General features: G+C 27.9%; 1 protein-coding gene across 2 annotated transcripts in view; it reads right to left on the bottom strand.

The window, feature by feature from the left end:
- Window positions 1-27,400, bottom strand: part of LOC142328901 (coiled-coil domain-containing protein 102A) — a 55,056-nt gene that overhangs the window by 22,725 nt on the left and 4,931 nt on the right. The window contains exons 3-8 of one of the 2 annotated variants that reach the window (XM_075373042.1): window positions 26,538-27,109; window positions 23,086-23,311; window positions 20,819-21,025; window positions 15,074-15,270; window positions 12,153-12,230; window positions 9,610-9,820 (exon numbers count right to left, since the gene is read on the bottom strand). In XM_075373042.1, coding sequence (XP_075229157.1) covers window positions 9,772-9,820; window positions 12,153-12,230; window positions 15,074-15,270; window positions 20,819-21,025; window positions 23,086-23,311; window positions 26,538-27,109 — 1,329 coding nt within the window. In that variant the 3' untranslated portion in view covers window positions 9,610-9,771. Of the gene's footprint in view, window positions 1-9,609; window positions 9,821-12,152; window positions 12,231-15,073; window positions 15,271-20,818; window positions 21,026-23,085; window positions 23,312-26,537; window positions 27,110-27,400 lie in introns of those variants that run through there. The other variant, XM_075373041.1, reaches the window with a different exon arrangement.

Below are 27,400 nucleotides of genomic sequence, written 5' to 3'. Positions count from 1 at the left end.
ACCATTCTTCTGCTTCCAAAAGCAAGTTATATATAAAGTAAAAACACTGTTACCACAAGTTAACAATCTTTTTTAAATTGTTTTGATGGCTCCTCAGCACAGTATAAAAACAAAAAAAATTCATAAATTTGTACTACCATCAAGAAGATTTTGAAATTGCAGCTGAATGGCATTTTTTTGCCCCATACCATGGAAAAGGACGATCTGATAATATTGGTGGAACTGTAAAAAGGACTTTGACTAAAGCAAGCCTTCAAAGGACAGTCAACAATCAAATTGTTACACCTTCTGAAATGTACAATTATTGCAAAGACAATTAAAAAAATATAACATTTATTTTCTGCTCTAATAAAGATGTTCAGTTCATGTTATCAGGTAATCACAATAGTCCCAGAAACAAGAAGCTTTCACAGTTATGTTCCAACAAGTCAAAAATGTATTTTGAAAATCTGGGCAATCTCTGGATCAGAAACATTTACATTAGTATCAGCACACAAGGACATTAGTGTTTCTGTTTGCTGTATAGGTTTACCAAAGTCAAAATGTAAAAATTATGACTGTTGCGTATATGATGGCATGTGGTGGTTAGGTGAAGCCATTGAAGTTAAAATACAAGAAAATGAAGAAGAATATCGAATACATTTTTTCCATCCACTGGGTCCTGATACTTCATTCAAGAAATCATTGAGGGATAATCAAACATGGGTTCAACTGGAAAATATTTAAAAGATTCTCATGACTTAAGAGCTTTTTCTATCAACTACTGGAAGAGGAGACAACATTACACCAAAGATTATAATTTCTACTCGATAAAAAAATGGCAAGAGCACTAAGTTATGTTGGGTTTGTTATCAAAAAGTGCAAGATTTATTCATACATAACTTCCATTAGCACGAGTAAAATAAGGTAATAGTGAACAACTTGTTAATGTATTTGAATTGCTTATAATTTTGTAATTATTATTTATCATTCTGAAATTGACTATTTATTAATTATCAATTTATTCATTCTAATGAGTTTAGTTGTAATTTTTATATTCTGAAAAAAATACATATATTTTTGGATATGTTGTTTGCAGTTAGAAAGAATGGTGTTTTTAGCGGTTTTGTTGGCTTCATTACTCGTCAACCGCTTTGAGTAACAAAATAAATTTTATATAGTTTTAACGTATATAAAAAGTACTTACTGCTGCAAACATTTCAGATTTTTGCCACCTGTGGTTTTTGGGACCCAAAAACGAGACATTTTCAAATCTTATGATTTGGCGGCAATTTTTTTTAATGAAGGATAATGTAATAGTCAATTTTTTTCTGGAAGTACTACTAGTACCTAGGAGTTAAAAGGTAAAAAAACAGCCCTGTTACCCTAAGCCCTTCATTATTTATTTTGGCCCCAAAATTTGAAAAAAAAAAAATGACGTAAACGTAACTTCAGTAAACATTACAAGATATGGTTATGTAACAAAATGAATTTTGAGTACAAGGTGAAGTTCCATCTTTACTCTTCCCAAAAAGCCCTTTTTGACCATCTTTATAATGTAAAATAAGAATGCAACAGGTCATGGAAAACATGATGAAAATGGCTGTGTTTACCTGTTGGCGAGTTAGAAAATAGTCTATTACTCAAATAAAAAATTTTTTAAATATAAAAAAATATTTTTTGGCCACTACAAGTGGGTAGTTACCATACACCAAATATCATTAAAATCAGAAATAATGATGCAATAAAATTTTTGAAAATTTGTTGAATTAAAATAGAATCCCCCGCCTAACTAATCAGTCGTATCTGTTGTCTTGTTACAGAGTTTATATTTACGACACTAGAAAAAATAATTATTATGCAATATTTTGGTGAATCACATATAAGTGATTCATTAATTAATTTTATTATGATAAAAACATGCTTAATTTTGAAAAGTCTAATCAGTTAGTAGACTTTACTTTTCCTATGATAAATTTACACACGCTTGTAATAAAACAAAATTCTGGAAAAATGGGCTATAAATATGGTGATATCAACTTTTACCCGAAATGAGGGAATTAGCTTACCATTGGCAGTGCTGTAAAAATGTAACTGCGTTAAAGGGTCAATTCATTTGAAGTGATCCAAGGGTGATTGCTTGGCAAATTAAAAAAAATTTGAAACTTACCCACATGTTTCCTACAAGTCTCAAGGACATTAAAAAATTTTTTTTTTAATTGTTTATTTAAGTTTGTGATGGCAATTTTTGTTATGGTGCAGACATCTAGTTTTGTGATTGTAAGAGTTTATGGAAAAAAATCAAAATTAAAAACCTATTGGTCCTGGAAGGATGAAACAAAAAGTAATTTATTCATATTTTTTCAAGGTAAAAGATAGGTCCAGTGGTTTATTTACCTATCTCTCTTCTTTCTATAAGAAAACTACCAATAAAGCTGAACATGAAAAACGGTGAAATTTTACTTTTGGTAATCTTTTCAAGAGGCAGGGATGGTTTGAATTATTTTTGTTGTACTACTAACATATATAAAAAAATAATTCAAACTGTGTATGTTTGAATTATTTTTTTACATATGTTAGTAGTTTTACCATAAATAATATTAATGGTGATACACTTTCCCCTAAAGTTTTATGAATTTTTGAAAACTAAATGTTTTTTAAAAATTAAAATTATGGCTTCAAATAACTCAGATGGGATTGGTGAAAAAAATCCCAAATTTGCACAACTTACAGCGTTTTTGTAGATGTTTATGGCAAATAAAAAAGTTTCTTGTACAAAAATTTTAATTTAAAAAAAAAATTAGTTTTCAAAAATTCATACAACTTTAGGGGTAAGTATTAATACTATTTACAGTAAAACTACTAACACATACCTATATAAAATAAAAATAATTCAAACTGTGTATGCCATCCCTGCCTCTTGAAAAGATTACCAAAACTAAAATTTCACTGTTTTTCATGTTCAACTTTATTGGTAATTTTCTTATAGAAAGAAGAGAGATAGGTAAATAAACCACTGGACCTATCTTTTACCTTGAGAAAATATGAATAAATTGCTTTTTGTTTCATCCTTCCAGGACCAATAGGTTTTTAGTTTTGATTTTTTCTGTAAACCCTTACAATCACAAAACTAGATGTGCGCACTGTAACAAAAATGGCCGCCAAGGGTAAACTGCTTAAATAAAAAATTAAAAGAAATAGTTTTAAGTTTCTGAGACATGTAGGAAACAAGTTGGTTTCAATTTTTTTTGAATCGGTTTAGCAACCAGCTTATTTTTTTGGGGCACTCCAAATGGATTGATCCTAAAACCAAAATCAAAATGAAAAATTTGAGATGTTCATGTCAAGGGGAGAAGAGCAAGTACTATTTTATATACGTTAATACATGTATAAAACTTATATACGTTAATTACATTTTTTTCTGTCATAACAAGTGAATAATAATAAATATTTTATAAAACTTATATTCTTAATATCACAAATGTTAATTAAACAAGCATAAATCACAGAAATTAAAAGTAAAAATTATCAATTTAAAATCTAAGATTGAATTTGCATATTTGGATCAGGTAACACTCACTTGCTGGAATACCTATATCACGAGGAACAATTTAGGCTCGCATAATTACTGTTTTAATTTTGCATCTCATTTTTAATTTTTTTTATTTGTATTTTTATCCGTTTTTTTAATATCATCGTAACGTAGCTTATACATCGGCAATAAGTTATTGAGAATCCAAACAAAAGTTCTACTATAAATGTCTTACAATTTAATTATTTTTCATGTTTTTATATACTTCTAGTAATGATTAACGTTCAACTTATCAATTTATCTTGTATATTATAATAGGAGGAGCAAGCTATCACAAATGCTGATACCAAAGAGATACAAGAAATGTCTGATGGCTCCAATTGTAATACTTCAGATACTATACAAGAACTGGAAATAACTGTCTCATCTACCAATTTGATGTATGTAAATGGTAAATTACTTTTATGGATAATATGTGATCAACAGAGAAAACAAGTTTGTTGTCAACAGCAATTTACAGCAATGTCTCAGACAGTATCATAAAATTTATGATCAAGCAGTATGCTGAAATTATCAGAGATACTGTTATGTTGAACAAGTTATATAAAAAAAACAATTTTGTTACCATCAAGCTTGTTAATTTGAGTATAAACACAAATATGATAAATTTACGCAAACTCGTAAGCTAGAAGGTGAATGGCATGATATCAGATCCATCTACACGAAAACTTTTGAATTTTTATATAGTTTTATGCGTGAGGAAATAATCAAAAAAGAACAAATATATTATTTACAAGATTTATTTCATCGTTATCAAGACTTACATTAGAATTTAATGATGCTAGTATACCTGACAGTGATTATGTTAAGTTACACTGCACAGAAATTAAAGGATAAAATTAAAAAAAAAAAAATACTCTGATACTTATAAAACGAAGCTTCAAACAAATTCAATCAAAAAAAAAAAAACCATGCATAAGGCAGGGAGAGACATCATCAATAAGTTAATTAATCTTCAGTACTTACAGAGAATTCTAAAAATGTTAAAATTTGAGCACTTGGCTTATGATCTTCATAATACTATTAAAAACATTGAAAAAACAAATTACCAGATAAATTTGGAACTCAAGCTAAAGCAAATGGAGAATGTGGAAAATTGAAAAAATTATTTGATTTTATAAGCTGTCTCGTTCAAGGACCAGCTAGACATAAAAAAAAATCAAATGTAGATAACATACTTAGAGAATCTGTGTCAAGATATAATTTATATTGTTACCAATGGTAACCTGAAACCAACAAAACAACCAATGTTAGCACTAACAGTAAAGATGATAACTGGAGAAAATTAAACAAATGTGACCATACAGTAAGTTATTTAGTTGCTGAAGAATTAAGAGGGTGAATTAGCATACAGTGCTCAGGAAAAAAATAAAATAATTTTATCTAATATAACAATCGACAATCAACTGTGTAATTGTTGCATTTGACAATTTTCATTGCGTTGTTGGCACATTTTAATGACAAAGATACCCTGCACAACATAGTAGGTATTATTTACCAAATCAAACTGACAAATGAATTAGGTGCTATGTCATAAAGTAGACGACTCTCAGTGGAAAGTACCAGTGACAATGATATGTTAGAGGATCCAAGGAGAAAACAGCGCAGATTCATCAAAATCCTAAGATTAGGAAAACTATTGCCAATCGACTGTATTAATCAGCTTACCATTGCTGATTGCACATTTGCAAGAACTAAAAAAGATTTAATTTAGACAATATCATTTTCAACAGTTCCTGAAACACCTGCACAGAAGTTATAATTGCCAAGTTAATACTGACAACAGTAAAATACAAATCGTAGATTACTTGTCACAAATCAAAGATTCATCTGATTGATATGACACAACTTTATATTAATTGTTCAGAAAACAATGGTATACACTCAAAAGGTAGCTGGCTCATTAGTGTAATTTATTCCATATTTCCTAACATATGACTTAGCAACTGCAAAAATGACCATGCAAATACAAAACAGAGCAGATTCAAGATTCAACACTATTTTTATCAATTCAGCTGCTTTTCACATGCAGCTAGCATGTTTTAAGGCAATTGGGAAGTATATTGGAGCTTTAGGTACTAATGATGTATTGATACTGTCTGAATTTCTTGCTCACTCCATTTATTGATGATAAGCATTTTAATAAGTTAAGAGAATAAAACCTATTTTATCTGAAAAAAAGTTACATTTTGAGAGATTTTTATCAGAACAAACAAGCAATAAAGATTTTTATTTAGATGAAATCGTGCAAGATTTAAATTTAATAAAGAATAAATCCAAATGATGTCTATGAACCGTAAATTTAATTCCAACACTACAAAATATAGTAACAGATTATCAAGATTTCCTAAATTCAATGTTAACTGGACAAAATGGGCTCAATATTACATGAGAGATGTAGAGTTGACGAAACTCTATTTTTCGTTACCTAGAAGAATTTGAATTATACGTGACACTCTTTTTGAAATGGCTAACTTTTTTTTATATTCAATCGACCAAGTTATGCTAGATAGATAATTTACATATCACAATAACTTGATAATACTGAAAAAAAAATTCTTTACTTATAGATGATTTTAAGGGTGGAGAGTTTTGGTGTAAAATGTATTGCTGGATGCTTAGTGAGAATACCAACCAATTTAACTGTGGAACAATTGCTAAATCAAGAAAACTGGAATCAATAATTTCATTGACTCTATTTCAGCTTGATACCATTGGGCATTTACCGTTTATGCGTATAAAAATTGTCACATTACTAGTCCAGAAACTTCAAAAGAGCAAATAATGATGATACATCAGGTAAACTAGACCCAAGCAGAATAAAAAAAAAAATAAAATGGTTGAGCTCTAGAAGGCATTGTAACAACTACTAGACAAAATATGAATTCATCTGATTCATCGATTGAGAAAAATAACTCATTAAACATTGTCACGGGAAGAGCCGCATCTAAAGAAACATCTGATTTTCATATAAACCATACATATTTTAGGTGGTTCTCACAAAACTGCAGTTTCTAGATGAATGTTCTATCGACGAAGAACAATCTGAACAATCACGCCAAAAAATATCTGATTTTGAACCAAAATGTGTAAAAAAATATATTAACTAATAAAGACAGCAGTAAAAAACTGTATTGAAAATAGAGCATGATATTTTTGGCCATTTATTGATGATTTTGCTGAAAGTAAATGTTGATTTGCACAGGTTTTTGTCATTTCCCTTATCATTAGCACCATCATTGCTTTGTGATAGCAGTGGATAATTCATAAAACTAACAAAGCTGCGCTTACAAAAAAAATTACAGTCTAAACTAAAATCATTGAGTTATCCAAAGAAAGTAGATATCAAAATTGAAAGTTTTTACTTTATGAATCACCTGGGACCAGACCACCTGTACCACAAGGTTTTAAAAAAATATCAGAAATGATTTTACAAAAAATCTGTGTTACCGATGCTACAGAAGTACATATTTTGTTTGACTGGTATCTGCAGCAATCGAATGAAGATACTGAATGAGCCAATTGGAAAGAATGTACTTTCTTTCAGTAATAGAGTATCATAGGAAAAAATCAGAGTTAACCAAATGACTTTAAAAAAATCAATTTTTCAAACGTGTGCGTGTAGAATTTTTATCTAATCATTGGGATAATGGCAGTCTGACCTCACACACAGGTGATAAAAAATGTATTTAATGGTTCATCAACAATGCTTTTCATTCTGTGCAGTTAATAATAAAATGATAAAAGTGCACGAGCTTGTAAAAATAAAATTGTTAAGAATAGTGTACTTGTTTGTTTTTAATTTCAAAAATGTACTTACTTTAAAAACATGCCTTGTATGTATGTATAAAAAATTTTTACACATCTAACAGGGGTACAAGGAAGTCCACATGAGGTACCCACATCGGATTTTTTGTAAAAAGAAAAATCTAAGCTTCAATTTGAACTCGAGAAGGAGTATGATTTAAATGGGTTAAGTAAGTCATAAAAATAAAATCCTTTAAAAATGTCCGAATAAGGGTAGACCACAGGTAAAGTCAGGCAACCAAAGGTTTTTACAATGTAAAAATACAACTCTATTTAAGCATATTAAATTTAAGTCGGAGATATGTAGGTTAAATTAACACACTAAAAACGGACTGGAAGTGACATCATTTTTTGCACTTTGTCACCACACCCATTAGGCAACCACCAGCAAATTAATTTTATCTTTTACTGCAGATTCTAAAAACATACGCCACTAGTATGATATACATTGGTTAAGTAAATCTGCAGCCTCTGCTTTGAATATTATTGTTATTATAACAATGTAATGAAATCTTCAAGTACATTGGTGAATTCTGTTGTTTAAAGGGCTGGCATTTGATTTTATTGTGTGAATTTTTCTAAAGTCACACTCTTAAAGTGAAATAGAATCAACAGTGTGCTTTTTTACACCAGTATTTTTTTTCAAGATAATTTTGTATATAATATAAGTATAGTCCCGATATAAAATTTTATTCTCTTACTCACTACATGGGAAACATGTCCCCTATTTCTAGCAGTGTTAAATGTATTCCCCAAGGGTCATAATTTTTTGGGTGAATTTTCACAAAAATCTGCAATCATACAATTTTAACTGAAATAAATTAAGACTTGAAAGCACCGTATATTAGAAAAGAATGAAACTTTTAAGTTGTAATTATATGGTATTCTGACTTAATTTTAGGGGGGAATTTAAAAGACACTTTAGGGAGAAAGAGAGAATTCTGCTGACATATATACCAAATGCTTAGGATAGATTGATCTTTCTGTACAACTGTATTTCATCAATTATAATTGGTTAAGGTTTTTTATTTTACTTTTAAACCTTGCAAAATCTAAAACCTCATTTTACAAAAATCTCAAACACGTTTTAGTCATAATTTTAAGGAACAAACAAGGAATGTAAAGAGGAATAGATAAATACAAATCCAGCAGGACCAAAAAGTAGCTAGTTGTGTTTAGTGAGAATTATACCTATGGCAACAGGTTGTTCTCACTGGCTCACCAATAAATATTTTCATGAATCTAAAATACTACTCGCTTTACTATAAATGCGTAATATAATTTATTTAGCAAGTCCTGATTCACAAAACTGGAACCATCCTTGAACCCTCACATTCGAATTTCAAATTCACTTAACATGAAATATAAAAATAATTAATTTGGTAAAAAAAATGAATTACAAGAAAAATGAATAATTTTAATCACAAATATGCTAAGACTAACCAGATAAACATAAAAAGATACTTATTTCTACTTATAAAGTATTTAGAAATATGGAAAATAAAAATACAAAAATATAAACACCATTAAAATATTTTAAAGTAATTAATTATATTAAAAATTTACTTTTTATATATTTTAACTTTTTTAAGAGCTTACAAAATATATTTTAAGTTTACTTTAATATATTTTAAATATATTTTTGTTATTTTTATTAAAAAAAAAGAACATTAAGTAGATATAAACACTTACTCAGAAAACACTGTAGACCAAAAATACATTTGATTAATTGAAAATGATAAAATAAAAGTACTGTAAACATACACAAAATAATAAGCTTAAGAAAAGTTTATTTTCTAATCTACTTGGAACTAAACTTTTCCTTTTCCTATATAATTGGTTATACCCACATTTAAACCATTATTAGACCATTATATCACACATCAGATCACTTACAAACTTTTAATAATTTGAGGTATATTCAAGAATTTTTATTAAAACTAATAATCTATTCTCTATATAGTCAAGATGTGCAATCAATACTACAAGACTTACCTTTTAAGAAATCAAAGCCAAAGCAGTGAAATAGAAATTAATATTAAAATGACAATCATATTATATTACAAATACATTAACTAATATTTATAACATTAAATTAGAAAAATACAATAAATTACCAGTGCTAATCAATTACACAGCTATAAAATTAGTATAATTAAAACACAATACATACTACCATTAAAAAAAATTTAAATTATTTAACAAATAGAAACGAAAAATTAGGCTAACTATAAGAAACACAGAAAAAAAACACTTGATCTGATTAGCAAAAATAAATAATAACATATTTATAATGCCACAGAAGCGGTTCATACACACAATATTTTTTTGATATTTGTATACAAAAATATTTTTTTTACAATATAACAATTACACACTTTTTCAATATTAATTTAGTTATCGCCACTAACAGTAAGTAAAGGATCTTCATCACTATGGTCACTAAAATAATCATGCAATTAAACATACAATACCATAATCCGACATTACAAAATGCAGCGTGAAATGACAAAAATTAAAGTATGTTAGTTTTTTAGAATACATAACTATGATCAGATAAAAATATAATTAAAGCTAGTATCAGCTATAAATAAAATTTAATTCCATTATTCTTGGTTTTAGTAGAGATTGTATAAATACTACAATCCTGTTGATCAATCAAACTTTGGTCATAAAATATTTTTTTTGCCAGTGATTAATTATTTTTATGTGCTTTTTAATATTCCCTGACCAATTAACATCAGCAAATATCTGTTATAAGAATACTTTCATCATCTGTTTTAGGTATCGTTTTAATTCTATATTTCCTTTAATTTCAAGCTACCGTTCAATTTATTAGATAAATTATCCCCATATCAAATTAGCTTTTGTTAATATGGGTAGATATTTAATAAGAAAATTTAAATGTATAAAAATATATAAATTTTGACATAACTTTTTTTTTACCTGTTACCATTACTTTTCAATGTTTTCCTGTAACACCAAATTTTAAAAACCTCTACTTTTTGCCACTGTCTGTATTTCTTAATGCGACTGTGACTTTAAAATTAGATTATAATTCCTACACTCCTTAATTTCATAAAGAGTATAATTGGGTCTACATCAAGGTCTTAGGCAAGGATGCTGCCATTCAACATTTACACTGAAGATAAGGAATATATTAGAATAAAGTAGAAGAAGGGATCAGTATAGGAGGACAAAATTAAGATGCACAAGGTTCACTGATAACAAGGTAATTTCAGCTAACGGCACAAACATGTTTCAAAGATTGTTAACAGGCCTAGAGGAAGGTATGAAAGAGTATGGAATGAAAATAAATATAGGAAAAACTAAAATAATGGAAGTAAACAACATACAGGATTTAGCGGTAAGGACACTTGAAGGAAGAATAATAAAAGTACAAGTACAATTAGAAGAACGTAATAGAAATAAAAGGAAGGATAGCGATGACAAAGGAAACCTTCAGTAAGAAGCGAGAATTATTAAGAAGTAAAATTCTGGACTTAAGAGTTAAAGAAGAGGTTAGCCAACTGTGTATGGGGTGTCTTTTATGGAACTAAAGCACGGACAATAAAGATAAGAGAAAAAAGAGAGAGAGAGAGAGAGGATATGATATGAGATGAGGATATGCGGAAGGATGGAGAAAGTAAGATGGACAGATAAAGTGAGGAATGAAAACGTAATCAACAGGATTAAAGAAGAAAGAGCACTTATGCGGAACGTATACAAAAGAAAAGGAAAGTGATTAGGGCATGCGGTTAGAGGAAGTGAAATCTTGACAAAATTAAGTGAAATCTTGCTTCTATTCCAAAAAGGAAGTGAGAAAGAAGGATAAAGTTAATAGATGAGTTGAAGATTGGAAACTCTACAAGGGAACAAAGGAAAAGGCTTGGGATAAAAATGGATGGAGAAAACTGTGATGCTAGCTAGGTAGAACATGAGATGATGATGACAATTCCTAATGATTTATGTCAATGATAAAACTTCCAGACAGTAATAGTCCACATTTGATGACTTTCCAAACATCAAACATTTTATTTCATTGTCAATATAGAACATTTTAAAATCTCTACCATACTGCAACAATACTTCTTTTCTTCTTCTTCTTTTCCTTTCCCCAATAAAATGATGAATTACAGATCATTTCATTCTATCCTTCCACTACCCTCCTTCATAAACCTTAGATCCTTCTACTTACTTCTTAAATATATCTAACCATCTTTTCCTGTTTAACCTCTAATGTAAAATTTCAATTCAGGTTTTTCTTACCTTATTCTTTTAACAAGCCCATCATCTAATATTGTGTCCTCTACCCTGGCTAACACATTCTACAACCCATATCTCAGATACTCCTTCTTTATTTACATTATCATGCTGCTAGGAAGAAACAATAACTGTGCTTATCCATTTTTTTCCATTTTTTTTTTACTAAGATGTTATTTACCATCATATTTTTCTTTTTTAATTAATGAGCAAGTTCTTTGCCAATCCCAATGATAGAATGGTAGTATCTCTGTCTTTGTTATAATGTTATTTGAACCTACTGAAAATTGGATAATGCCTTTGCTGTTTGAGGTATTATAAAAAAAAAACACAAATATTTACTACTCATCTTGACAAACATTCTATTTAGAACTAAAAAATCAGAGGAAAAATTCAATTATTATTTATACATTTTTTATTAAGTTTCCCAATACTTAAAAAACCTGAGATTATTATGTATTTCCATAAACATTCAAAAACGAAATTATTAATAAATATATTAAAATAATACCTGGTATGAAGATGTTCTAACTGAACTTGAAGACTTTCAACTTGTTCCTGAAGTTCATCATTTGTTCGCTGCAATTTCCTAAATAAACACAAATAGCAATTCAGCATTAACATTTTACATCTCAGGCTCTAATCACTAGTGCATAATAGTACTTCAATAGCATAATCAATATTTTAATTTGTAAAACGAAAATTCAGACAATCAACACTGCAGAAATAGATTTTTAGAAAATAATTTGAGTAAACTATTAATTAAAAAATGTACACAATATTGAAGATCTGATACTAACAGAAATTACAACAGTATTATATTTTTTTAACAATAAGGGTGCAGTATTAAGTTTCTCCTATTTAACATAGTTCTGGAAACAAATTAAGCAGTAATTGTACAATATTGTATAATCACTTTAGAAAGTGTATTTATGAGCTGTAACTCAAAATGGCTTACAAAAAAAAAAAAAAAAAAATTAATAAATAAAAATAAATTATTAAAAAAAACTTATTAATAAATAAATTTAATAAATTATCCTGAAAAAGGAAAGACCATCAGAGAAGAATATTATATAATCCAATTAGACAATTCAGTGATAAAATCAAGCAAAAATAATTATATCTGATATAGAAAAAAGTGTTTTTTCATCATGTCAATGATCAAAAGCATTCAACTCAAGCAGCAACAACTGCAAAAGCAACTCCTACATAAATCGCACCAAAATTTGCTTCCACATTCACCATATTCTCCAGATTTTTTGCCGTATTACTTTTTCCTGTTTCAAAATGAAAAATTTGATTTAAAATTAAATAGGATAAAACACTGAAACAAATTCATATTTTGGAGGTTTCAACAAACTGTATTTTTCTGATGTTACAAAAAACTTAAAAATCTGTAGAATGAGTGCAAATGTGAACTATGTTAAAAATTACAAAAAAAATGTTTTCATTGACATCCAGAAAATTATCAAATGCCTTGCAATCTAAAATAAACTAATATTAATAATGTTACTAAAAATATATTGTTAATAAATAATCTAAAATAGTAATATTAAAAATGTTATTTTTATTCAAGAATCATTCATTAAAATAATTATTTTTTAAATTCTTAGTATAATAAAATTTCATAAGCACAAGGGATGAATTTTAATTTCACTAATTCTAACAAAATTGCCTGATTGTTTGGGGGTCTCTCCTTGATCCAAGACCTCACTACATCTTCAGTTTATCATCTATGGCATTGATTCTCAAACTTTTTCACCCACTGCCCATACTGAAAATCAAAGATTTCCTAGTACCCCAAAATTTTTAAACTTACCATCTGTTAAAAATAATAATTGCAATTGCCGTTTTTAAGATACACTCTTACAGCGATTGCAATTATTATTTTTAAATGTGACATATCCAATTTCTCAGTTGAAACTTACATTTTAAATGAGAGCAATTAAAACGCATATTTTATTATATTTGAAAGTATTTTTATTAAAATTGAAATCTGAAAAAAGTAGAGTATTCAAGCTTTAATTTTTTTTGTTCGTCTCTAAGCCTTTTGATTGCAAAGTTGAAGTAGTTTCAATATAATACTTTTTTATCATAAAATACAGGTGTCCCTTTAATCTTCTGTACTAGTGTAGCAGGTATTCAATTTTAGTTTTAAATATCCGGAAAAGATAATTTTTGTCTTTTTTTTTAATCAGCCATCACCTTTCTAGACCACCTGAACGTCCCCAATTTTCTGTGGGCCTTCTACTAACTCTCTGAAGGCCTCCAGTGCCCACAAGGGGACGTCATCACCCGCTTTGAGAATGAATAATCTATGGTGAAACGAATACCCCTATTATCTCTTTTAAGTGGGGAAAGAAGTGAAAATCTCAGGACGGCCAAATCCGGTGAGTATAGAGTGTGCAATAGGCTCAAATCTCAATTTCACAAGAGCTTTGATGGTTGCTCATAATGTGTGTGGCTGAGCATTACTGTGTTGCAGAATTATTGCTCCATTGATTGTCGAACATAACACACACATTTTCTAAGTCGTTTTAACGTCTTTAAGTATCGTACAGACTTTACAGTTAACCCACCTTCCAGATAGTCAGTCAATCACTGCAAAGCTCATTCTTATGATTTGTTTTACGAGCTTCTGATGCACAAAATTTTATTGCTCACCTATTCACAGTACTTTAATCAACAGTTTTACTGCCATAAATTACTTTGAGATGACTAAGAATGTCACCACCATTCACTTTTTATGGTGTTAAAAATTCAATTACGCACGTGATTTTAGATGTGTTGACATTGTAGATATACTGGACTATGTAACAATGGGACTGTCAGAAAATGAGAGGGTGTGAGTCAATTGGTTTTGGAATGTTAGTAGTAAGGTAATGAAACTACAAGACGGCAACACTTATCGGTTTATGTGATATTTTGTTCTTCTGTTAAATTCCAGTATACATTACATTTCAGCTGCCACTGGCACTAAGATATATGAAGGAAAGGTTTCATGATTTTATAAATTTTATCACTTACAGATATAATGCCTAGAATAATTTTTTTTGATAATTTAAAAAAGTAAACTGCTATGGTTATTAGCACCAAATACAAACAGTCTATAATTGGCACTTGATGCTAAAATCATTTGTCATCCCCCTTCACTTTCAAATATCAGAGGTCTGTAAGAAACAACTGTGACTAAATATAGTTGGCTGACATCAGTTCTTAGTTTTTACACTAAATTTTATCTAAAATCTTACAAGCTGAGGTGTTTCAGATAATCTTAAATTACCATCTGTTTATTGTTGAAGTTTTACTCTTATTCAAAAACTTATTTTTTTAAATTTATTTCTGAAGTTCTTAACTAGAATTCTTAATACAAAACGGGTGTTTATTTTAATTGTTATAAAATTCAACAGCTAGAAATAAATTTAATTTAACCTGATATTATTTGATGCAGAATCTACTTCATCTTCAGCAACAGCTAATTCTCTTTTTAATTCTTCAACTCTACTACGTAGTCGTTTAACTTCTGACTCATATTGTTCTGCACGTCGTACAGCATGTGCTAATTCTGTAGTTTTATCTGTTAAAACTTTCTTCAATTTATTATGCGAATGTTTCAAGTCTGCTAACTCCTAAAGCAATAATATTATATCAATAAAAAAATGTAATACTATTGGTTAACAATCTTAAACTTTAACAAAATAGTAATATAATTTTAAAAGATATTATCATTAAATGGTACTCAACCGATAAAATGCAATTAATTTTTTTCTGGAGAAACTGATAAGTTTCTCAAAATTGTAATAAAACCATGTTTGCTTAGATACAAAAGCAAAAAAAAATTATGAAGAGGATTATAACTATTAAAATAACAAGTTTATGAAGTAATTTACTATATAAAGTTTCACAAGAAATCTGTAATACTTTAGAAGCATACTCCACTTATCAAGATAATGAAAAAAGTTCATTATCAAGTTACTTCGTTAGCAAGTTACAGCTAGTGAAAGACTTTGCCTGGTCTCAGCTCCCCCAGTGAAATGAGGTCATACTGAAATTCTTTGTATGTTAAACTAGAGGAAAAATTTATAGGTTTTTATGGTTTTTGACCTGAAAAATTCAATAAAATAGGTCCCACAACTGCATATCCTTTAATTTTTTAAATATCTGACTTAAAACCCAAAATTAAGGGTCCAAAAAACAACTTTTTAATATTTAGCTTAAAATCTTTCTTAAATAAGTAGTAAATGCACAAACGTTTCTACAAAACTTGTAGAGAATTTAATTCTTAATAAGTGGTGTAATCAACATCAATGAACACTGAATACAATGTTTTCAAATTTGTTCTTATTGAAAACTAAACATACACAATTGTAGTTGTGGTTGGAAAACAATTAATAATTTTTAGTACATTTGTGTGCCACTAGGAATGCTGATCTATCTACATAGGGGCCATCTACTGTATATTCCATTGCAAAAGTTATAGGTTATGATTTTACACATTATTGTACTAATCTTTTGCTTTGTTCTGCGGTATGAAGTTTAATGTGAAATAATACTGAGAAGTGTAGCAATTGTTAGGTACTAAATGTTTATCGTGTAATAACGTTCACATTTATTTTACTCTTTTATTTTATTGTGTTCTTTAAGTTAATGTTGATTTGCAGTAATGTGAAAAATGCTGTATAAATTTATGAACAAAGAATATGCAGATATACATTTTGTCTACGGGTTCTGCATTGGTAATGCTTATGAAGCTGTTGAGGAATATCGTATATGATTTCTTAATCATATCAGAAGATTATCTGTGCATGTACATATTCCATACATTAGCATAGGAGAACATTACACTGTGAACATCATCAGCATGTACAACATCTAGAAGAACATGACTACAATCAGAGAATTAATTTCTGTCATTGGTGTCTGCATAACAACGCATTAGAAACTCAAATACTTTTTTGTGATGAAGCAACATTTACATGTAATGGTATACACAATTCAAGAAACAATCATAATTGGAATGACACCAATCCGCATGCCACCTCAGAATCAAACTACCAATGTTGGTTTTCGATAATGTCTAGAGTAATGTAGCAGGAAATATTCTATCAGACCTTATGTCCTTAATTGTTGACTGTGTGGGGAAGCCTATCTATCTAATTTTTTTTCAAAATGGATTTCCTATACTTTTAGAGGATGTTCCACTGGTAATGCAAAGAGTTACGTATTTCCAACATGATGGAGTCCGAGTACATTTTGATCACTGTGAAACTCAGCATATTAATGAAACATTCCCAAATAGGTGAACTGGCCAAAGAGGACCAGCCAGAACCCCTGATTTGAACCAGTTAGATTTCTTTGTATGGGGACACATCAAGTGTCATTAGTGTATGCTCAAAAATCAAACAATGAACATCAAATTTTACAAAGAATCATGGTTGCTACCCAAGCAGTAAAAATCAGCCCACGAATGGTTGAGGAGGCAGTGGCATCCTTAAATCATTGCGCTGAAATACGTATTGCCAATGGAGGTGGACATTTTGAGCAGCTGATTTAATATTCACTAAGTTTATCAAATTAAATCATTTAAATGGAAAATACTGTGGAATATTGTAATGAACATTTGGAAAAAATTATTTTGGGAAAAATATGCCTATAATTAAAATTTTTGTTTGCTGTGTTCAGTTTTCGTAAATGTTTAGTTGTTTAATTTTCAATAAAAACAAATTTGAAAATATTGTATTCAGTGTTCATTGACGTTGATTACACCACTTTTAAGAATTAAATTCTCTACAAGTTTTGTAGAAAACATTTGTGCATTTACTACTTATTTAAGAAAGGTATTTTAAGCTAAATATTAAAAGTTGTTTTTTGAACCCTTAATTTTGTCAGATATTTTAAAAACTAAAGGATATGTAGTTGTGGGACCTATTTTATTGAATTTTTCAGGTCAAATACCATTAATTTTGCCTCTATTATAACATCCAAAAAATTTCTCTATGACCTCATTTCACTGGGGGAGCTGAGATCTAGGTGAAATCTTTCGCTAGCCATAACTCTCTAACAAAGCGTTTCCAGACCTATGTTTATATGAACTTTTTTCATTGTTTTGTTTGATAAGCAGAATATGCCTGTAAAATATTGCAGATTCCTTAAGAAACACCTGTATAAAATGTTAAAAATGAAATATGGTTACTGAAAATTGCTTTTGGTATAATTTTTTAAGAGGGGAAAATTATATAGAACACCTGGAAGTAAAACAGAGAATGGTAAGAAACACATTATTTTATAACAAAAAATCCCATTAACCCATTCAACATTATAGAAAATTATTGTTACCCCCTGAACAATATTTTTTATTACCTTATTATATCTTGTATCAAATGTTTAACAGGTTAGTCTTTCAAAACAGTCCAGCAAATAAATATTTGTCAAAGAAGTTCTGACTGCAATACTTAAATTTTAATGTATTTATTTAATGGGGTATTTAATTCTGAATATTAAACATCTTTTTCATTTCCAAGGCACTTGAAACTTTTTTTTGGACTTTCTTTTCATTTATTTAAAAAAAAAACATTTTTTCATTTTGTTCGATAACCAATCAGAAAAATCTCACTATGAAATTTAATACTTTTTCTTTGAAATATAAATAATTTTAAAGACTTTATAAAAATACAAACACTGAAAAATAATTCAAACCGTGGTAGAAAAATATATGATACAGTTGACTGGTGATCTTGTTGCAAATTAATAAATGATGATGGAGTATATATTAGTGTTAAAAAAAAAAAATTGTTATTACTTTTTAATTACCTATTCAAAAATTAATATAAAGTTTTATAAAACTTAATAATAAAATTAATATAATGTTTTCATGTTATCAAGCATAAGAACTAAATAAAAACAGATGGAATAGTTTGATAAATTACTTTTTAATATAAGTATTAAAATAAGTTAAAAATTAATAATATATAATAAAATAACTGAGAAAGCAAAATTTAAAAATAACAGTCAGTCATTGACTGCACTTGCTAGCAATGAATGAGAATTTTTTCATAATGTACAAGAAACTGATTTCCTAAGTCATGGTACAATGTTGTAACTAATAAACTCTAATTAGCACAAGTTGTAAAAAAATCCTACGATGATACATATGTGTGAATTATTAATAATAATAATTTTTTAAAGTAAATTTTAAGACTCATATTTCTCTGTACTATTACTCAACTATAAATAAATAACTTCATCCACCAAGTACAGAATAAAATTAAATTAGATAGGATGACACTTACATTATATCATTACATATACACAAGAGTATTTTCACGATTTTCTCGTATCTTCAGTTGACACAGTCTTTTAATTGTTCATGTAAAATTACACATTATAAATACACAACATAACAAAATAAAATCGTGATAAATACAATAAAACAAAATTTGTTAAAAGCTTTGGATATAAACTTTAAAATCAATTCAAATCAAAATGGAATTAAAATTAAAAAAAAAAAATATTTTAATTTAAGGTTTAAAATCAAAATTAAAAATTCCATGTATACATATGTTGTCAAATAATAAAAATATTAATTAAAAGTTAAAATGATAAATATGGTAAAAAAGAATAAATATGTGTGTGTGGGGTTTATCTGGCCAATATTATATTATTGTGTAAGATTTTAAATAGATTAAACTAAAAATTAACAATACTTGATACAGTGCTGCTATTTATTGCAGCCTTTATAACTGTGTCATCCTCATACTCTGTTGGTTGGTTGATCAAGCTGAATCCATTTTTATACTTATATATATGAAATCTATCTAAAATGTCTAAACCTCTATTATTATTATTATTATTAATATTATTATTATTCATATTACATTTTTTAACTACCAATATATGGTATTTACAAAAATTTTGAAATCTCTGTAAACAAAAAAAAAACTTTTGTTTGAAACCAAGCCGAGCCGAGCCAAGCCAAGCCATGCCATGCCATGCCACACCACACACACATTTATTCTTTTTTAACATCTTTATCATTTTATCTTTTAATTAGTATTTTTACTATTTCATGTGATTTATATATATGGAATTTTTAATTCCATTTGGATTTCAATTGATTTTAAAGTTTATATCCATGGTTTTAACAAATTTTGTTTTATTGTATTTATCAAGATTTTATTTTGGTAATGTTGCGTATTTATGATGCGTAATTTTACATGAACAATTAAAAGATTGTATAAACTGAAGATGCGAGAAAATCGTGAGTACTCTTGTGTACAATGATATAAGATATGTGTCATCCTACCTAATTTAATTTTATTCTGTACTTGGTGGGTTAAGTTATTTATTTATATGTATGAATTAATATAATTCAGCATTTCCTTGGAGGTCACTGAAACTACAAATTGATTAGCATACAAAAAACTCAAATCTTTAAAAGAACCAAAATATGTTTTAAGATTCACCACTCTTCATAGTATAAGTTTCTCAGGAATGCTATGTTTCATAATTCTATGAATTTATTAATTAAGTTATAAGTTAATGAAAATGTTCATTATCATTAAAGCAAAGTCATATAATTCATCAAAAAAATAAATATATTTAATGTTTTTCTTTAAGTATAAACTGAATGTATGTATCGTGAATCACATGGAATACAAATATTAAAAGTTGCGTTTAATTATTCCTTTTAAAAGATACAGAAATACAGATACAGATGTTACAATTATAACGCAATCTAATATAAAAAATGCATAACAAAAAATATAAGATAAACATAAAAATAACTTAAAGTCCATTTACAACACAATGTAAATTGTCATTTAAAAATTCATTAAAGACCACTTCAGTTCATGTTTATAGCTACATTCTACACCAATATCCATGACCGTCCTTTCTCAAGTTGAGAAATCCCTATCGCACCGGTGCCAAAAGTTTGAACATAACACAATAATACAAGAAAAGGAGATAAGGTCAATTATATAAATATTTCCTCAAAATAATCGCTAAAAATGTTTTTTATAAAGAAGTAACAGAATTAATAACAAATAAAAGTAAGTTACCTAATATGTGAAAAATTGATTTAATTTTATAATCAAAATGCTGGTACGAGTGCCTATAGTGGAAATATGATATACAAAAAAGAGTAAGTTTTACCTCAACCAAACAAATAATTAATACCTTATTCCTATCAGAAATTTCTTGCTGTAACTGCCTTAGTTCTGTATCTGCATTTGTAGCAGGACGTCCTTTTCTTTCAAGTCTTTCATGTGCATCTCTTAGCTCACCTCTTAATTTTTTGTTTTCTCTTTCAAGAGCTAATTTCTCAGTTTCTAAGCGCTCTCTTTTGCCCCATTCAGAAGCATTTTCAGCCTGAAGTCTTTCCAGCTAAAAATGATCAGTTAGTATTACAATGCTACAACAATTAATCACATTAGATGTTATATAAATAACTAATTATAATTTTAATCGGTATTGTGAACTTCTTTAGTCTTCAGAGAGTGAACAACTTTTACTTAATTTACTGGTAAGATGATGTCAATTTAAAAAAATCTTAAAATAATGCTAATACTTTTTTAATGTGTAATAATTACAAAAATTCTATTCTTTATTGTATCAATTAATAACTTATTTTACAAATGCATTACAAACATTAGAGACACATTACAGACATTTTATAATCTCATAATGAAATCTTTTCATTCAATTCAATATAAACATTTACAGTTTTTTCCAGAAATGTTCTCAAAAAATAAATTACATTCCATACACATTATGAAGTTATTCATCACCGCTTGTTTTCTACCTCTCTGGGAGAATAGTAGCATCTCTGCCTTTCAGTCTGTTGTTACTTAAGAAAATAAACATATAAATATATAGGTCATTCAGAAAGTACAGAGTATTTGGTTTTATTAGAATTTAATGGGTAATAATTACATTATATTTATTTGTTATTTCCCAAAGAAATTTCTCTTTCTTTTTTTGCCATTAAGCTATTATTTTGTCATATCGTTTCTTATTCCATCACTACAGGAATCCTGAACCAGTTTTTCCAGTCACTCAATGAAGATTTTTTGTTTGGGGAATTTGTTTTTATGGTTTTTTATCACGAAAAAAAAAAAAGTCACTTGACAATCATCAGCATCACTTTTTTTTGTACTTCACAAAGGTGCAGCTGGTTAAGTATTTCAAGTAGACCTGTACATCAACAGAAAGCAAAATGTCATGCTACTGATTGATATTTATTCTCTGAAGTTTAATGACGATCCGTCTTTCATCACAATATCAATATTAAACAGAAATTTGCCTCTCAATTATTCGGGTCAAGAAATGTCAGTGCTAATCCCATTTTCTTTTTGTTACATTAAAAAGTTAAAAATATGTTCTTATTCAAATTTTTTTATACCCGATTTGATCACCGACAATTTTGTGCACTTGAAGTATGAGGAAATGAGGTTATAATAACCTGGTTATTATAACCCGGTTATAATAACAGTGTCTACTTATGAATGTTATTATTAATTTGCTTCAGTTCTTCAACTACAGAAAAGAGTCATCCAGAATGATCGTCAATGCAAACATTTGATCTTCTTTTATTTACTATAACGCATTACTTTCTCTCTTAATTCTTTTGCAACCTATGATTATGTATACTAACTTATTTCACCTATAAATTTCTATATGGCAAAATTTTCTTGTAGAGGGTCATATCTTGATTTCGCATGTAATTCCAACCGGTTGATGTAGTCATCAATGTGATGTTTCTTGTTTAATCGATCCTGCATTTAATTCTTTTCAGTTTATTCAATCGATTATCTTAATTTAAAAAAAAAATCTGTGTAACAGACATCTCATATGCCTTTAAGTTTGGTATGAGATCATCTTATGTTGACATCATATTATCAGTTGAAGATAGATAAGATTTCACAAACATGTTAATTTTAGGTAATTATCATTTTAATATTTATTCAGAAATAAGACAATCTTTCTACTAGTCCAACAATTATGATGTTATTGTATAAAAACTAAATACTAGTGTACTGAAGATGAAAAATAAATGTTTAAAAAAAAAAAACATTTAATATACAACAGCAAAATAAAAACATGAATCATTAATAACAATATAATCAAATAGGACAACAACACCAAACTTACCCATTTAAGAGATGTCTTAATCCACAGATTGTTTTCTTAATTTTAAGAACATTACTTATGTTTGAAACAAGTTTTTGTTTTTCCCTTCTACTATTAATGATGATACTGTTAATCGATAAAATATAGTAGCTATTATGTTAAATTATTCTAAAAAAAAAAATTGTATACTGAATCAAAATTATAGTCGATATATAAACTAAGAACATAAAATAGTCGATATATAAGAACAAAAACAAATTTATATTTGATCTATTTTTTGTGAAATCAAATGTTTACAGATACAATTAACAAACCTGAGCACGTAGATCAGCAAGTCGTCTATCCATGCCTTCTCTAGAAGTAGCTTCATCTAAAAGATCAGCCCTAATAGTTGCAACAGTATCTTGATGTTGATCCTGCAACTGTAAAAGTTCTCTGACTGCTTCTTGACGTGATGCTCTTAAGTCTTCACATCTCTCTTTGCTTTCACCTAATTCCATCTCTAGTCGTTCCAAGCTTCGATGAAGATTAAGTTTCTCTCTATGAATTAAATAAAACATAAAATATTATAACATACATTTTTTACTGATGATGATCGCAGATGAAAATAATTTAACTATAAACTTTTGAAATTTAATAAATACAATGTTTTAAATAACTTACTTCAATATCTTTTCAGTTGTACTCAGTGTATTCAAATCACTGAAGATGTTAATTTCTCAACAGCTGTTCGGCAAATTAAAATAAATTTTTGTAAAAATGTTTCTTCATAAAAAAAAATAAACACAATGTATCTAAGAAAAAACATACGAAATACATTTTTAAATGTGTACAATGAATTTTGTAAATTTGAATATATCAGTACGTGAAATATTCTTCAGTTATTAGAGTAAACAGCATACAAGCTATGGGTGACCTGTAGAGAAAATTCTAAATATATTTCTAGTAAAAAAATTATTGAGATTGGAAAACCGATTCCTGTTAGAATGGTAATATATAAATTAATATAAAAAAAATCAGTGATATCAGTTAATAGAAATTAGATTAGTGAAAAAAGTCTGTTATAAATTCATCAAATCCTTAGTTCTTTGTTGATAAAAACTGCATTTAGTAATGATAACATTTTAGTTTATCGAGATACGACACGATTATTACAAAGATCATTAATGCAATAAATTATAAATTATTGTTTTTTCTAACTCTATAAAAATTCTTGAACTTTTACTTAATTTTTTGCAGCAACTTACAATGATAAATGACCTTTAAAACAAATATGTTTCTACCCTATTCATTAATTACTGTACAACCATTCAATTAATACTAAGACTTATTAAATTACATCTGCATTAAACAATAAGATATATTCCAAAAAAAATTATCTTAATCCACTGAACATTTACGAAATTTCAATGTATTTGAAAACTATGTTTTTCTATTAGTTTAGTAATTTATCTAATATTTTTTAACGATAATAATTTGCTTAAAAACTTCACCTTCAATCTACAAAAGAAGGGGAATCTTAAGTCGGAGTCATTATCAGGAAGTTGTATGGCAATTCTTTAATTTTGGTATATTTCTTAAAGCCCCTAATAGAAAGCGAATTTTGCTTATCTCTACAAGAAGCACCTTGAGATCTTAGACCCACAACATAAAGATTAGTATCAAAGAACGAACAACCACGTATGGTGCATGTAAAACTAATCAAATGAGATCACCTTTTGATTCTTCTTAAATCTTCAGTCTCAATATTTATTATAATACATAAATATGTAAAATAATGTATATACATGAATATATATAAAAATATAATTTATACATATAAAAGTTCATAAAAAAAACAAGGGTCTAAAGCTATTTTTTTTTTCAAATAAAGGCTTGTGAAAAACTTTACCCTGAATTTCACATGAAAATTTAAAAAAACTGGTATCTCAGGTAGTATCTGTGAAAATAATTGTAAAATATAAAAAAATTGAAACAATCCATTATATTTTTTTTTTAATTTGGAATATATTTACTTTTTTAATTGTTAATAAACATGTAAAATTTTGTAAAAAAAAATTATACGAATTTAGTTGAGAAACTTCACGTAAAAACTAACTGGAAGAAAATAAAAATTTATTTAAAACAAAATAGACATAGAAAAATGTTATATTTTTAAACAAAACTACATATCTTTTTGATAATGCAGAAAAATTATAGAAACAATATTAACTACTAAAAATAAATGAAAAAAGGTAATATATGAAAACTTATAATTACAGATTTTTTTATTGTCAATAAACATTAAGTATCCATAGTTTACAAACACCTGCAGAGTACAGACTGAAAAACAGACCTTTTACCTTTATTTAATTATTAACAAGTTTTCACACATTCTACATCATTAACACATTGTTTTTTAATCTATAAATTATGCTTACTTGAGTTATATGTATAACTGGACATATCATTAAATGAATTTGCATGATAGGCATAGTGGTACAGTCGCCACCAAGTAACACCGAGCTTAGAGTGATGATGATTACTACCAAACATATCATGCACCATGGTGTGTCAATGGTTCAGAGAACAGTATAGCAGTGATGTGTGGGCTGATCATCCAAGCTTGCCGTTACATGATGTCTATTGTACCTGACAAGTTTATTTCTAAATTGCAGCACAAGATATTTGATTTTAGAGCAGGATAGTTAAAGAGACTGCCATCACATCAAAAGAGGTCTTGATTAGTCATTAAATTTAAACAATAATTTTTTTTATAAAGCATAGAAAACTATCTACATTTAGTCGTGCAATATAATACCCGTTACTGATATAATACTGTACCGAGTTCAATTTCAAAATTAAAAGAAAAAAATTATATAATTCAACAGGTTACTATTTTTCCCCCAAGTTGAATGGATTTATTTAATTCTTAAGATCATTCCTGATGTATTTACTTTTATAATTATTTATTACTCAGTGTTTCATTGAGTTATTTAAAAATGCTGTCGGTTAATTATATATAATTTATCCTTCATGAAAAATTACATTATTAATAAAAAAAAAGAAAAGAAAGTCATTTACGTGATTCATATGGAATTGTAGAATGTTTTTCTCCAGAAGATCTTTGTACAGCTAATTTTTAATACTGAAACCTTTTTTTCTATATTATTACAATTTAATGTTATACTGTTATATTAGACCCTTTCAATATATCAAGCTTTTTTTGTAAAGGTTCCTTTTGTACAGTTAAGAATGTATACATAGAAAACAAGCAGAAACAAAAAAGATCTCCTACAAAAACACACTGATTACACTTATTTTTCATGTTTTGTACAGTAATAATGTAAATAAATTCAAGCAAAAGTTATAAAATACTTTTGCAAACTCTCACACACATGCAAAAGAATAGCATATTAACTAAAATGGGGAATTGATGTCTACAGTAAAATTCATTATTCTTTCACAGTTACATGATAGCCAGTAAATAAAAGGTTTATTGAAAATCTAAGCATTAGAAAGAGCTGTTATTTGAACTGTACATGAGCAAAGGAATCTACAATCAAAGGAATAAACAGACAAAGCTCTACTTTTCTAGCTATTTATAATCAAAAATGGTATAACATGCAAGGCTAAGGAGTATTTATTCCTTCCGATTTTCAAAAAGGTTGAAGAATAACTGAATTTTATTTTTCTAATAAACCGCTTCTAATAGCTGAATAGTATTACCTTAAAGTAATAAACTGTATAAATGTATCATAAATAACTAATTACAAACAAAACTTACTCTCGTTCAATTTGAAGAGTTTTTGTTGCTTCATCCAACCGTAACTGAAGCATAGATAACTTTTGTCGGAGAATTTCTTCATCTGGAGTAGGTGATGTTAATAAAGTATCTTTAATATCATTTTCTGGAATACAATCGGTATTAACACCGACACCAACACTAACACTGACACTACAATCATCACACTGAACACTTTCAGAGTCTCTACTATTATCAAGTTCAACAGCATGTTTTGGTACAGCACCCTGAAGAACATATTCTTCAATACCTGAATCTTTTTCGGCAGATGTTTTATCTTCTTCCGGTATACCACTAGAAATACTTTCAACTGATACTTGAACATCTTTATCGACATCAACGCTTTCTAAAGCTTCTAATAACTGATGATCCCACTGACCTGCATGCTTCAATAATAATAAATGTATCTTCTCTAATTCTTTCCTCATTTGTTCATTTTGAATTTCCAATTCTTGTTTATCTCTTTTATACGTATTAGCATCTTTTAATGTATTATCTAATTTTGTTCTTAATAATTTTGCTTCCTCTCTAGCTTTATTTCGCTCATTCCTAACCTGCAACACAATTAAAAAAATAACTATAATCAAAGGAAAATAATTAAGAAAAAAAATACCTCGTTTCAATTCTAGTTTCATTTGGAAACAACATACAGCATTATCTTAAATCAGGAACTTAAGAAAAGAGATCATTAAACTGTACTTGAAATATAATTAGATTACTGTCTAATTAAAAATTATGTGTGCTTGAGTTCTGAGGATAAATATCTTAAAAATGGAATGTCAAATTTTCATAAAGTATAAATAAAAATTTTGCATTTTTTATTGCTTTAAATTTTTTTAGTCACT

The sequence above is a fragment of the Lycorma delicatula genome, chromosome 8 (assembly GCF_047948215.1).
Source record: "Lycorma delicatula isolate Av1 chromosome 8, ASM4794821v1, whole genome shotgun sequence".
Lineage (NCBI taxonomy): Eukaryota > Metazoa > Arthropoda > Insecta > Hemiptera > Fulgoridae > Lycorma > Lycorma delicatula.
This window is presented reverse-complemented; position numbering and strand designations above follow the sequence as displayed.